The sequence below is a fragment of the Schistocerca nitens genome, chromosome 5 (genome assembly GCF_023898315.1).
Source record: "Schistocerca nitens isolate TAMUIC-IGC-003100 chromosome 5, iqSchNite1.1, whole genome shotgun sequence".
Taxonomy (NCBI): Eukaryota; Metazoa; Arthropoda; class Insecta; order Orthoptera; family Acrididae; genus Schistocerca; species Schistocerca nitens.
Window position 1 is genome coordinate 821,057,510 of NC_064618.1, and position 14,951 is coordinate 821,072,460.

Below are 14,951 nucleotides of genomic sequence, written 5' to 3' on the forward strand. Positions count from 1 at the left end.
GCTCTTCGAGTAGTAGAAAACGTCTTTGGGTAATTATCTCAAGTATTCAGAGAGTTTTATACACCAACTGCAAATTTTACCAGAATCAGTTAATGACCTGATTACAATAGCTTGTTGCGTACATAATATTCTGCGAGTGCGAGATGCTTATCTTGTTGAAGATCAACCAATCCCAATTTATCGACTCAGTCAACAAGTATGACCGAATTGTCACACCACGGAGGTTTTTCAGTGTCGGATTTGAGGTGAGAGACAAGTTTAAACTTTTTTTAATCCGCAGGGCAGAGTATTATGGCAAGATAATGCTATAAATAACTGTAACTGATCTTCACGAACTTAATGCAACTAATCTGAACACTATCTACAAATTCTAGCGCGCGCGACAAGTACAGGCATGATCTGCAGCGCGACACTTGCGCCATGCGTACGAGCTCACAAACAAATACAGGGAGATGCAGAGGAAATGCATGTTTTTTGAACCGCTAGTACGCGGCGACGGGAGGGGGTATTGACCTTGATTGAAAAATGGTTCAAATGGCTCTGAGCACTATGGGACTCAACTGCTGTGGTCATTAGTCCCCTAGAACTTAGAACTACTTAAACCTAACTAACCTAAGGACATCACACACATCCATGCCCGAGGCAGGATTCGAACCTGCGACCGTAGCAGTCGCACGGTTCCGGACTGCGCGCCTAGAACCGCGAGACCACCGCGGCCGGCCCCTTGATTGAATGTTGGCAGACTGCCCATACAATGCAGTTTCAGTGGCTATGAAGCGTACAGCATCGTGTGTTGGTTGTCGAACAGTACTTCAGAAACAATGATTCCGTAGTCTTTTCCGTCAAAATTTTAATAGTTGGACGCCGAGGTGCAGTCCCTGATCGAAATACTGTACTCCGATGGGTTGCAGCGTTTAGAAGTACTGGATCTGCGATGAAACTGGAACCACGTGGTCTTCCCCGTTCAGTTCGTACTCCTGAAAACGTAGACTGAATGAGAACGGCTATTCTTGCTAGTACGAAACGATCGGCTAGACGACAGGCTGTAGCACTGGCTATGTCACGTCGTTCGCTTCACCGCATATTACATGATGATCTTAAGTTTCACCCCTACAAGATAATGATAGTCCAGCAGCTTAGTGAAGGGAATTTTGTGCAGCGCACAGAGTTTTGTCGCGTAATGGACGAATTTTTTACGGAAGCTGCTGATGCTACAGTCTTCATGAGTGATGAAGCCCAGTTTCATGGAGACGGTTACATCAATGTTCAAAATTGTCGGCACTGGGCGCCAGAGAACCCATATGAATTACACCAAAGACCTCTCTGCAGTTTAAAAGTAATAGTGTGGTGCTGTATTTCAAAGATGGGGACTGTTGGACCATATTTTTTTGAAGAGGAAGGAACTGCAGTTACTGTGACATCAGCGTGCTACGTTAAAATATTAGACAACTTTCTTCGCAAGAACTTGAAAGACGTCAAGTGAACATGAGAGAAATATGGTTTCAGCAGGTGGGTGCCACAGCTCACACGGCGAGAGCATCCATGGAAGCGGTTTGACAAATGTTCCCAGGACATGTTGCTTCGAGATATGGTGATGTTTACTGCCCCACCGCTCACCTGAGTTGTCGATATGCGACTTCTTTTTGTGGGGATATTTAAAATCAAACGTCTACATGAAAAAGTCTCGCACAATAGATGCCCTGAAGAATTCCATTCGTCGGGAAATTGAAGCCGTGCCGAATGAAATGTTGAAGAGAGCCATACATAACTTTGCCGAGAGGACCCAAATGTATATCAAGCAAGAATGACGTCATCGCCAAGACATTTTTCGAACCTAATTAATGTATGTATATTTTAAAACTGCATTAAAAATCTATCACCTAATGCTCGTTTTTATTATTTTTACCAAACCGTATCCCAGTGGTTCAATAGCGAAAAACATGCGTTTCCTCTGCTCCACCCTGTATAAACCAGTTGTGTCGCTGTCGACTGTCGCTGCGTTCCGGAATGTAACCTTAACACTAATAGACTCAATACCTCAAAAGGGCCAACCAAATGCGTCGGATGGAAGTGATAAAATGAATCTAATACGGGAAATAAAGAACTACCCTACACTCAGTGTACCAAAATTAGCAAGTGCGCTTACAAACGAGACTGTAAAGAAAGTGACGATTCGCACAGCATCGAACGATAGTGGTTGCAATGGATCAATGACTAGACTGAAACTGTATGTGAATAAACGGAATCGAAAGAACTGAACAGACTTTGCTAAAGGGGCCTGAACACTTTCAATATTTACTGACAATACTAATTTGTCAGATTTTCAATATATTGAAGCGACTTCATACTATCAATAACATTGACAAAAATTGTCAGTTGGCAATGCGATTTTATACGCTTAAGGTGTCGATGGCCCAAAAAAATGGCGTGTGCTGCAATTGTATTAGCTATAGCTTGCAAGCACAAAAAACAATGAAAAAGGGGAAATGGTTCCGAGATTGGTTTAAAAATGGAGCCACTGGTCACATGTTAATTTACTGACTGAAATCAGAATCACGGTCCCGAAAGATTTTAGATTTTTTTGTGAATTTTGCATCGTACGACACGTTATTAGTGTCGATACGAGATAAAACAGAGAAGCAAAATACAATAATGAGAGATGCAGTCGCATTCGACTAGATACAAGGAGTAACTTAGAGATGTCTGGCGACAGACAGGTCATTCTAATGATCGAAGTTTAGTTCTCTAATATCAGCAAGTAAAATTCTATGGAAACCTATGAAACAGTTATATCTGCCTGGCAAGGACCTGTTCTGGAAATTAAACTTTTTTTGCGCTTTGTAATAATTTTGTGAAACTGACACGCATTCCCCAGACCTCTTACTAGTCACAGAATATATACGACGTATTTTTCGAAATGGAAGCGTTTGTCAAAACTTCTACGTAACACAACAATCTATACTACATTTTCAAATTAACGAAGCAAGCTATGCCATATGGAATCCTCCGTTAACCATCCTAAAGTGTTGTCTACAACGATTACCCTTGCACATGCCTATTAAAACTCTTTTGTGTTAAATGGCTCCTTAAAAATTGAGTCTACGGAATGTTATACACAACGGCGAATTGAAAAAATAAACAGCTGACACTAACAGCGCGTCGCTGGTTCCTGAGGCTCTGTCAACATCTGAATGGAGAATGTCAAACAGTTAATATCTGACCTTACACGTTCAGTATGTATTGACAGTATTGAGAATATTGTTTGATATCCATCAATAATGCTCATCAATATTTCTAGGATTGACAATATGTCAATACGCGCCCTCACATAGTAAATGTATTGACAGTTAACAATATTGCAGAACGTGTGAGAGTCTCTTAATGAGCTTATTACAAAGCTTTGGTAAAGAGCTTATTCAAAGAGAGGGACATGCTGGAACGACGTCATTTTTACCGACGAAAGTAAAACTAACATTTTTGGTCAGATGGACGAAGGATAGTGTGGCGGAAGAAGAATGATGAATTTAAAAGTAAAGCATGGGTAAATCATGGATGTGGCAGATTCCTTGTTCCACATTTGGACCGAGCAGATTAGTGTTCACTGGCTGTGTTACGGACCATTACGTCTATCTAAACATATTAAAAAACAAGTTACCCACAACTGCTGCAAAAATAATGAATATAGTAAACGCTTTCATGTTTCAGAAAGATTCAAAATATACGGTTTGCTTTGTGCAGAAATATTTGTTGTACAACTGGCCAAAAGTTTTACAAGCAGCAGCCCAATCACCTGACTTCAACTTTATTGAGAATGTGGAGGGATAACTTGACTGGTATACTGGAAAAACACCAATACCGTCTAAAAAGAACTTTAATGCATCAATTAAAAGAAGATTGGCACAGTCTGTGTACTGACAGAATAGCTTCCTTACTATACACTGAAACATACTTATCACAAAGATTTGTCTTTAAATAATTACACTGAAGAGCAAAAGAAACTGGCGCAACTGCCTAATATTGTGTAGGCCCCCACACGCAGGCAGAAGTGCCGCAACACGACATGGCATGTACTCGACTAATGTCGGAAGTAGTGCTGGAGGGAATTGACACCATGAATCCGTAAGCGTACGAGGGAGTCGAGATCTCTACTGCACATCATGTTGCAAGGCATCCCAGATATGCTCAATAAGGTTAATGTGTGAGGAGTTTGGTGGCCAGCGGAAGTGTTTAAACTCAGAAGAGTGTTTCTGGAGCAATGCTGGATGTGAGGGGTATCGCATTGTTCTGCTGGAATTGCCCAAGTACGTCGGAATGCATATTGGATATGAATGGAAGCAGGCGATCAGACAGGATGCTTACATACGTGTCACCTATCAGAGTCGTATCTAGACATATTAGGGGTCCCATATCACTCCAACTGCACAGGCCCCACACCATTATAGAGCCTCCATCAGCTCGAACAGTCCCCTGCTGACATGGAGGGTCCATGGATTCGTGAGGTTGTCTCCATACCTGTACACGTCCATCTGCTTGACACAATTTGAAACGAGATTCGTCCAACCAGGCAACAAGTTTCCAGTCATCAACAGTCCAATGTCGGTGTTGTCGGGCCCAGGCCAGGGTACAGATTTGTGTCATGCAGTCATCAAGGGTACATAAGTGGACCTTCAGCTCCAAAAGCCCAGATCGATGACGTTTCGATGAATGGTTCGCACATGACACTTCTTTATGGCCCAGCATTGAAATCTGCCGCAATTTACGGAAGACTGCACGTCTGTCACGTTGAACAATTCTCTTCACTCGTCGTCATTCCCATTCTTGCAGGAACATTTTCCATCCACAGTGATGTCAGAGATTTTATGTTTTACCGGATTAGTGATATTCAAGGTACGCTCATGTAATGGTCGTATGGCAAAATCCCCACTTCATTGCAATCTAGCAGATGGTGTGTCCCATCACACGTGCACCGACTATAACAACACATCAAACTCACTTAAATCTTGATAACCTACCATTGTAACAGGAGAAATCAATCTAACAACTGTGCCATACGCTTATCATATTATATAGCCACTGTCGACTGCAGTGCCATATTCTACCTGTTTACATGTCTCTGTAACAGGGGTAATCGATCTAACAACTGCGCCAGACGCTTATCATCTTATATAGCCACTGTCGACTGCAGTGCCATATTCTCCCTGTTTACATGTCTCTGTATTTGGATACGCATGCCTATACCAGTTTCTTTGGCACTTCAGTGTAGTTCTGATAAGTGTCCAAATATTAAATATAAAAATAGGCTCATGTTATATTTAAATTGTATTATTAAAGAACTTTTGTAAGTTATGCCAATAAACTATATTCTATTATTTACACTTAATATAATACTTGGTTATGATTTTTGTTTGTTTTGTGAAGAATTAAGTTATGATGCTACAAAGGAAAAAATAATGTTGTGGTTGTTTTCAGACTAATGACTGGTCTGATGCAACTCTCCATGCTACTATATCGTGTGCAAGCCTCTTCATCTCCAAGTAACTACCAAAACCTACAGCCTTTTGAATCTGCTTGGTGTATTCATCTCTTGATCGTCTTCTACGATTTTTACCCCCCCCCCCCCCCCACACACACACACACATTCTTCCAGTATGAAATTGGTAATTCCTTGATGCCTCACACTATGTCCTATCAACCGATCCCTTCTTGCAGTCAGGCTGTGCCACAGATTTCTCTTCTCCCCATTTCTATTCAATACCTTCTCATTACTTACATGATCTGCCCATTTAATCTTCAGCATTCTTCAGTAGCATCACATTTCAAAAGCTTCTATTTTTTATCTGTCTAAATTGTTTATCGTCCATGTTTCACTTCCATACATGGCTAAACTCCAAACAAATACTATCAGAAAAGACTTCCTGATACTTAAATCTATATTCTGTGTTAACAAATCTCTCTTCTTCAGAAACGCTTTTACTATAACATCAGTGTCTACATTTTATATCCTCTCTACTTCGACCATTAACAGCTATTTTGCTGCCCAAACAGCAAAACTCAACTGCCACTTTAAGTGTCTCATTTCCTAATCTAATTCCTTATGCACCACCTGACTTAATTAGACTACATTCCATTATCCTTGTTCTGCTTTCATCGATGTTGATTTTATATACTCCTTTCAAGACACTGCCCACTCCATTCAACTATTCTTCCAAGTCCTTTGCTGTCTCTGACAGAATTCCAATGTCAATGGCAAACCTCAAAGTTTTTTATTTCTTCTCAAAGGACTTTAATTCCTAATCCAAATTTTTCTTTGTTTAGCTTGCTCGATATACAGATTGAATAACATATGCTATAAACATGTTTGTCTTTCCTTAACCTATCTTCTATACGAAGTCACAGCCAGTATTGCTCCTGTGTTCCTACATTTCTCCGGAATCCAAACTGGTCTTGCCCAAGGTCGGCTTCTACCAGTTCTTCCATCCTCCAGTAAAGAATTTTTGTTAGTATTTTGCAAACATGACTTATTAAAATGATAGTTTGGTAATTTACACACATCAGCACCTGATTTATTTGGAACTGGAATTATTATATTATTCTTTAAATTTGAGAGTATTTCGCCTGTCTCATAATCTTGCTCACCAGATGGAAGAGTTTCGTCACGGCCGGCTCTTCGAAGGCTATCAATAGGTCTAATGGAATGTTGTCTACCCCTGGAGCCTTGGTTCGACTTCACTGTGTCTGAATATTAACATTACTCCCAATACTGTCACCCATCAGGCTATGAGCAACAGAATCAAGAAACAAATTGCAACTTTACAATGCAGTGTAACAACTAGGGACTCCATAACTGTATTTTAGTCCTAATGTAAGTCCAAATCTTATGCACATTCAGGAATTTTGAAAAATAAGTTTTACATATTACCTTCTCCATGTAGCCTACCGTAAGATCATTGATGATGCTCTCGCTTGTCTTATAGAAAATTGAATGAACTGCACTTTTCTCGATTCGGATGATAAGACTATTTACTAAGAACCGATCAACAGTACTCTACAATATTTCATTTATTATTCCTCCTGTTGTTACAGCTCTGTTGAGCTTGAATACGATGCGGAAAATGAATGGAGGAGTGGATGTAACAGCCTCTTTCCCTTAAGATCAACAGTTAATTACTTCACACAATATTTTTATTTCTATCCCCTGTTGAATAAGCAGTTTATTTATGTTAGATGTATTACCGTAGAATGTACCTCCACTGAATGACAAGTGATGAAAGTTCACGAAATAAGGCATCACTCTTTTCTACAGGTCAACACAGTGAGCTCCACTCATCAGTGCAAAATGTGGTGAAATTAGTTTATGTGTGTTTGATTTCATTCTGACTTATTATTCAGTTAGTCACAAATGAAATTCACACAGAACATTATGAGTTGACAGTATCAAAATACCAGTGTAGAAATCAGCAGAAGCTAGTTTAACCTTCAAGCGGTTGTGTGGGTTGACTGATTCAGGCAGAGTTCAATGTTTTGTTGTGAATACTGATTTCTCGTTGTGGAACTGCTGGCGATTGTACCTATCCTCAAGTTGGACCACAGTTAGTCATCTGTGTTGTTGCTGGAGTTGAATTGGGAAAGCATTGGCAATAATTGCTGTTTATTTTTGTCCATGCTCTGTTTGGTATACAGAGTCAACCACGCGACTGGTAAGGTAAGTAAAATTATTTTATATTAATTATTTATACAATCATTTTTATGGGTTAAAATCTTTCATTGTCAAATAAGTTTCATTTCTGTTTGCAATTCTAGAGCTTGTTTCAGAAAAAGGGCTCTCAAATGAGGAAATTTAAAAGTTACAGGATATGAGGTGCTGGCAGCATTGAATCTGTGAGGATGGGTCATGATTCATGCTTGGGTAGCTCAATTGGTAGAGCACTCGCCCAAAAAAGGCTCGGTCTGGCACACAGTTTTAATCTGCCTGGAAGTTTCTTCATATAAAAGCTTTTAAATGATGAATCTGATGACAGCAAATATTCTGTATGTGACTGGTCTGACGGAGTAAGAAAAAATATGAGTTAGCAATCACAACAGTGAATCAGAAACAGAATTGGGTTCTTTAGAGGGAAATACACATATCTATGGGGGTGCCAAAAAGAGTGAGGAAAAAAAAAAAAAACAGAATTATTTTTAAAAGCTACATATTTTGAAATGCCCTTCAGAACACTCTTCATTACAACTAACACATTTGTCCCAACAGTGCTTCCGCTGTTTGAAACATTTTTTGTAGTCATCTGTAGAAAATGCTGATGGCTCCTCCCTCATTCTTTTCTTAACTTTTTCAGTGATGTCAAATTGGTGCCCTTTTCATGCGTGGAAATACAAAATAGTCGCATGGAGCCAGATCAGGAGAGTAAGGTTCATGGAACAGCAGAACCATGCCATTTTTAGCAAAAAACTGTCTAACAGAGATGACTGTGTGTGCAGTTGCATCGTCATGGTGGAAGAACTAGTCTCCTGTCTGCCACAAAAGGGGTCTCTTTTGATGAGTACTGTAACCTGCTAGTGTCTGACAGTTGATCAATTGTCCGTTGAGGGTCTGCGAGCACAAGCTCTCAATTTATTTTCAATATTTTTGTCGATTTGGGCAGGTGAAGGACGTCCAGAACAAGGTTCGTCATCAATTGACATGTTGACATTTTTAAATCAAGCAAACCACTTGCACATTTGAGTTTTTCCCATAGCATCATCTTGTTAAGTTGTTTTCAATATTAAAACAGTTTCAGCAACATTTTTACTGAGAAGAAAACAAAACTTCACATCTGCAAGTTGTTTGTTTAAACTTGCCATCATAAAAAATGAAACCAGAAAAAATCAGCGCTAGCAGAAACAATCACTGCAGAAGGATCAACCAAGCCAGATCGACAACACAGGCGGCACTGAACTGGCAATGAGTTGCGCTATACAAGCCTGGTGGCAGAAATGCATATTACACAAGCTCCGCCCAAGTCAAGGTTATTCTGTTTATATATTGCATCTGAAGAAGAGGATATGCAACATTATGAAGATGATGATGATGGTGTGACGATTTGGATTTTATTTGTAGGTATTTCGTCTGTAAAGATGGCACAAATAAGTGGTCCAAGGAAAGTGTTATAGCCAAAATAGCAAAAATGCCCTCAAAAAAATATAATAAAAATCCTTCCTTGCCCAAATAGGTCAGCGAAGGGTATTACACAGGAAGTGATGGTGTTCAACCAGATTACTAGTGAGGACATGATTGATTCAGTAGTGGAATACACCAACATGCATATTAGAAAAACAATATCCCAAACAACTATTTTAGAGAGAGAGTTGTAAAGGAGAGTCCAATGGAAGAGATCTGTGCTCATACTGGAACCCTTTATTTGACTGGCTTGAGGGGTGGAAATGAAACAATTGTTGAAAAACTTGTGTGGGATTTGATGATAAAGTGACAAGCATACAGAGGCATCAAAAAGATAAATTATCAGCAATCAGGTCATATTTGGGTACATTTGTTACAAATTGTAAGGAAAACTATAGTGCAGGAGAGTTTGCAACCATAGATGAGATGCTGAAACTTGTAGAGGAAGATGTTTGTTCGTCCATTGGAAACATACCAAACAAACTAGCCAAGGGAGGTTTGATATTCTCTCCTACTTTTGATGTCAAAATTCTACACAGCATGAGTTGGATTATATTGTGGAAAACAACCAGATGGCCCTTACAAGTTGTCAAGTAAATGATATGATATATTAAGCATCGACTGGCAGGAACTATGAATGGATCCTATAAAAATATCACTTTTGAAAACTGGTAATGTAGTTATCCATTGACGATCTCAATTTTGCTGAAACACATCATTTGCCTTGAACTCTGAGAAAGAAATAAAATAGAAATCCCTCAATTCCTACCACTGAAACCCAGGAACATTGGGTCCTCACTACTTGAATAGCACAAATATATCACAAAGTTGTCTTACCTGCTTTAAAAAATACATGACCAAGGGAGGGGTCATGGGGTTTACACAGTCAACCAGATGTGCAGTAAATATTCTGTGGCTACTGTACTAGAAGATGGACTATACACTCATTAACATGGACTACAATGAGGCAATGGGAAGGGTTGACATAGTCGACCTCTGTGGCTAGTCTAACTGCAAGATGGACAATGGTTGTATGGTTAGCTTCACTAAATATTGCTGGCATCAGTGCACAAATATTGTTTCAGTCCAATGTGGAATTCCAAAGAAAACCAATGAGGATATTTTTGAACAGGTGTTTCAGCAACTTATGAAAGCTCATTTAGTTACATCCCACACTCCTACACTTCCAAATGACCTAAAAATATTTCTGGCACCTTATAAATTGGAAGAACATAGACACTGGAAGAGTTTTCATACAAAAAGAGGAGTCGCTGCATTGTGTGGAGCAGGAAAAAATGTTGTTACCACGATTATTTTGTCAGTGTTAAGTTGTTTGTGTGCAGAAAGTGTTCTTCCATTGTCTGTGTAAAGTGTGCATGTAACACTGTGGATGAGATGAAGGAACAAAATTTTTGTATACATGACAATAGCAACACACAGAATAAATCACGAGAATATGATACAATAATGCTGTAGAACTAATATTCACAACAAAGCAAACATGGACCAAGTGTAATGCGTGATTATTGTGTGTGTTAGACATCTGTTGCTAAATAAAATGGTAGGGTACTTTTATCAGATTTTGTAACTACCTATAAGAAAAGAAGAAATAAAGTTCAAACATTAAAATATATGTTTACATATGTAAAAAACGATATCAAGTTAGGCCTAATATTTTTCAATCACAAGCATATTAAGGCAGTGTATTTTTCGTGTCCCTACAGAACGCGATGGCAGGTTGACAGAGTCAACCATACAACTAGTTATGTTACAAAACCTGACACAACTGCTCGTGGATTAAAACAGTGTCTGAGCATGGGAATGACCACGCATTAAACAAAATGACACAGCTAGTTGGCCAGGGTCACAATTATATTTCCGACTAGTAACTACAGGATTTGGAACAGTTTCGAACTAACTGGGAGGTCATAAACGGCACACAATTACAGATAATCAATCGACACGAGAAACTGTATTATTTTCGGACTCTCCCGTGGTGTGTGTGTGTGTTAGACGGGAAACTCATTCCAGCTGGTTATTAATACTAGCAGATCCAGTTCCGAATCTTGTTGATTCCACACCTCCCAAGTTTATTTTATTCCTGTGGTGCAGTTACCTATCATAAATGTTGGCTTTCTTTCACTTCTTACGTTTGAACTTTTTATGTAAACACTCCCACTGCAACAAACACTGCTGCTAATTTTCGCATTGTAGTTCTGTGCCCACCACAGAATTTTCAAAGTACCTCGCAATAGCCACTAAAATAGTTTCCGACTGATATCTTGACATAACACCCGTATGATCAGAAATGTATATTTCTCTTTAAGTCTCTCAGAATATCGACATCTCGCAATCTATTAATGATTATCGGTTGTTTGTCTTATACTGTATCTACGTCTGTTAGTATCTGCATTGATAAGTTATTTAAAAATACGTCAAACACTTAAAAGGTCTTTGCTGTTTGCATCATTTGATTTTTCAGCCTGACAACATGAAGGTGTACGAAAACATTTGACGAGATTAGGTTCATCTCGCGCATTTTTTAAAAAAACAGATTCTTTGATCACATAGCAGTACGCCTTGTACAATTGGTGGAAACGTATTGATATGTTTCACATAAAATATGCTAGGAATTTATATGTATTAGGGTACTTACAGCGCTTCATCTTTAGGAAACGTAAAGAATTTGAGGTTAGGTCGGCTCTTCTGTGAATTAAAGCATGTTTTCGCAGCACACCTTCTATTGCTCATCTCATGTGAGAATTTCAATGAAACCGTGTTATCGAAACCACACACACTGAAAAGAATATATACCGATATTTTAATATTACGCGCCTCATTTACCGGAGCTTCTGCTAACCGTCACTTAGTACTGAAGTGTATTAGTATGCAGTGTAGCCAATCGTAAGGATCCCACATATTTTACAGTGATGCTGTCTGCAGCTTTCAGGGATAGATTCAGCAACATGTGTTACTCCTATTTGGACATATTTCGTAAAATAAAAGTTACAAGCCTCCTCATCCACGGTCCACTGTTTTCGTAACTTCATTTGTTTACCCTGTAACGGCATAGTGTAATGTTACGGAAAGATTAAATTGTCACACATTGTTGTCATTGCGATAATATAGTGCAACAGTACTCCACTTAGACGAAACGTTATCGTTTTCGGGCTGAGTGAACCCACGAACTCGACCCACTCTTCTGCACACGGAATAAAAAATATAGAACGTAGTAGAACCACGCGGGATGCTGCATCTAGATCTTTCATATACTCTTGCAGACTACTGCCCTTCACAGGTGGTTTGCCATATCTAGCTGGTACCTCGTCGGGACTTTCTGAGATAGGGGTGTAGACATAGAGAAAAAAATTTATTTAATGTAAGTACTGTCTATTAGAACACAATTACATGGAACTCGTTGCGGCAGAAGTAGTTGGCACGCTATATTTTTCGAAATATTTCTCGTTTTTCAGCAAGTCCTTTTTTCCTTTTAGGTATTTATAAAACTCCAAGCAAGTTAGCTTGTAGTTAATGTAATACAGTAAGATCGATTCCACAGTACGCGGCAGCAGCCGACATCAGGGAAAATACTCGTTCCACAGTGGCGTTGTGTAAGGCAATAGAAAACACGTACTCGCACAATTTTAGCAGTTGGCATCTGCGTTCAGGATTTTCTGTTTCCTTCCACGGAGTGTTTTAGGCTTCCATTCTTCCGAGTCACGCTTAATTTCTGAAAAGCAGTTTAGATAACTATATTCCTGAAAACAATTATCGCCTGAAATCTTCACACAATTTTAAGTCGGGTATATAATAGTGTTTGCAATCATCACCCAATTTGTGGTTTCAGATAGCGTCATCCAATCAAGTACTTGATATTTGTTAAATGAAATAATCCATTTCTCTAAGTAATCACACGCTATGATATAGAAAGCCATTGTCTCATATTTCAGTTCTCGAGATATTATTTTCCTCCACGCTCTTTAGATATTTTTTCAAACAGAGCCAAGGTTGACTACAGAAACACGAAGTAAATTTCACTGACCAGATTACTGAAAAAAATCTGAAATTAATTTAGATGTCCTGTCTTCTTCTTAAAAAAATGTTTTAATCGAATCCAAAGCTTAAGAATCTCAACTACGGGCACTAACGACAGCCATCTTGTTTTAGAGTGAGATATAGTAGTAGTAGTAGACAATGTATATTGCATGGATTTCGTCAAAAAATACATAGTGTATATATATACACACATATAGAAACTCCGCCAAAGCCGGTCCCAAGCCCGGTTGAAAAAGGAGGAGGGGGAGGAGTAGCGCCTCGTTAAAAAACCTTGGTTCACCTGGCCCGGGTGATAGTACCTCGTGAGGGTCCCTTGCCAGGGAAACGGTGAAGACCTCAACGGCAGTGAAGGCGGCGATGAAGATCATCAGAACGGCGGAACTGGCGGAAGAGGCAGGCTTTTGTATAAAAGCACCAGACTGTAGCGTCTGTTCCCACAGTGGGCGGCTGCAAAAGGCGTCTGTCCCACATGTTAGTGGCGGCCTCACTTATAATTCTAAGCTAAATGCTTGAATTTTTATCATCGAAAGGTTCAACTACCTTTCCCCAAACCAAACTTTAACCTAAGACATGATGGTAAATTTCAAAATGAAAACTACTCCAGGAAGTAACCAATCTTCCATCGCTATTCATGGCGGTGCAACTAGGCCTTTGGATTCTGGAGAGCCTAGAACATCATGTAAGGAAGAGTCAGAGCTTCCTAGTACTTCTTCAAAGATAAGACCCAAGAAAAAACATCTACTGGGGACTCTGAATATCTACACACTTATGAAAGTTGGAAAACTAAAACACATAACGGACACTATCAATCAATGCAACATACTTATATTAGCTCTTCAAGAAACAAGGTATCTGGATGAAAATGCATTTGAATCAGGTGGATACAGGATCTACAAAGGAAAACCAGCCATTAAAAATTCCAATAATACGAATATATTAGGGACCGCATTTATGGTCAAACAGCAACTTACGGAATCAATAACTAATTTTAGCTCCCCATCAGAACGAATTTCATTTCTGACGTTCAAGTCAGGCAATAAATGCTACACTATTATTAATGCACATGCACCTATTAACCAACATAACAGAACAAATGTTGACAAAGTGGAAGATTTTTGGGAAATACTTGAACACGAAACATCCATATTACCAAAAGAACATATAAAAATTTTAATGGAGACTTTAATGCACAAGTTGGCAAAGAAATAAAATTTAAATCAGTAGTTGGAGATTATCCAGCACATGCAAGAACCAACAGAAATGGGGAAAGACTCACAGATTTTTGTAGACAGTTTAATCTAAAATTAATGTCGACGTGTTTCAGGAAACTTGCAAGAAAGAAAAAAACGTGGGTATCACCTAAACCAAATCAAGGTGAATATCAGTTGGACCATGTGGCAATAACGACTCGCAACTACAAAGAAATCTTGGATGTCAGAGTGAGGAGGTACTGGCAGAAGTAAAGCTGTGAGTACCGGGCGTGAGTCGTGCTTCGGTAGCTCAGTTGGTAGAGCACTTGCCCGCGAAAGGCAAAGGTCCCGAGTTCGAGTCTCGGTCGGGCACACAGTTTTAATCTGCCAGGAAGTTTCATATCAGCGCACACTCCGCTGCAGAGTGAAAATCTCATTCAGGACAAATTCTGTCATATACTAAACACACGAAAAATGGATAATTGGGAAGAAATTAAAGAAACAATGATAGAGTCAGTTAAAGAAATGGGACAGCCACGAAGAATACCAAA

The 14,951-nt window shown here is 39.3% G+C and overlaps 1 protein-coding gene across 1 annotated transcript in view; it reads right to left on the reverse strand.

Moving 5' to 3' along the window:
• LOC126260031 (zinc finger protein 567-like) overlaps positions 1–12,323 on the reverse strand; it is a 165,793-nt gene extending 153,470 nt beyond the window's left edge. The window contains exon 1 of the mRNA XM_049957203.1: positions 11,811–12,323. Coding sequence (XP_049813160.1) covers positions 11,811–11,905 — 95 coding nt within the window. The 5' untranslated portion in view covers positions 11,906–12,323. The remainder of the gene's footprint in view (positions 1–11,810) is intronic.
• Between the last annotated feature and the right edge of the window lie 2,628 nt (positions 12,324–14,951).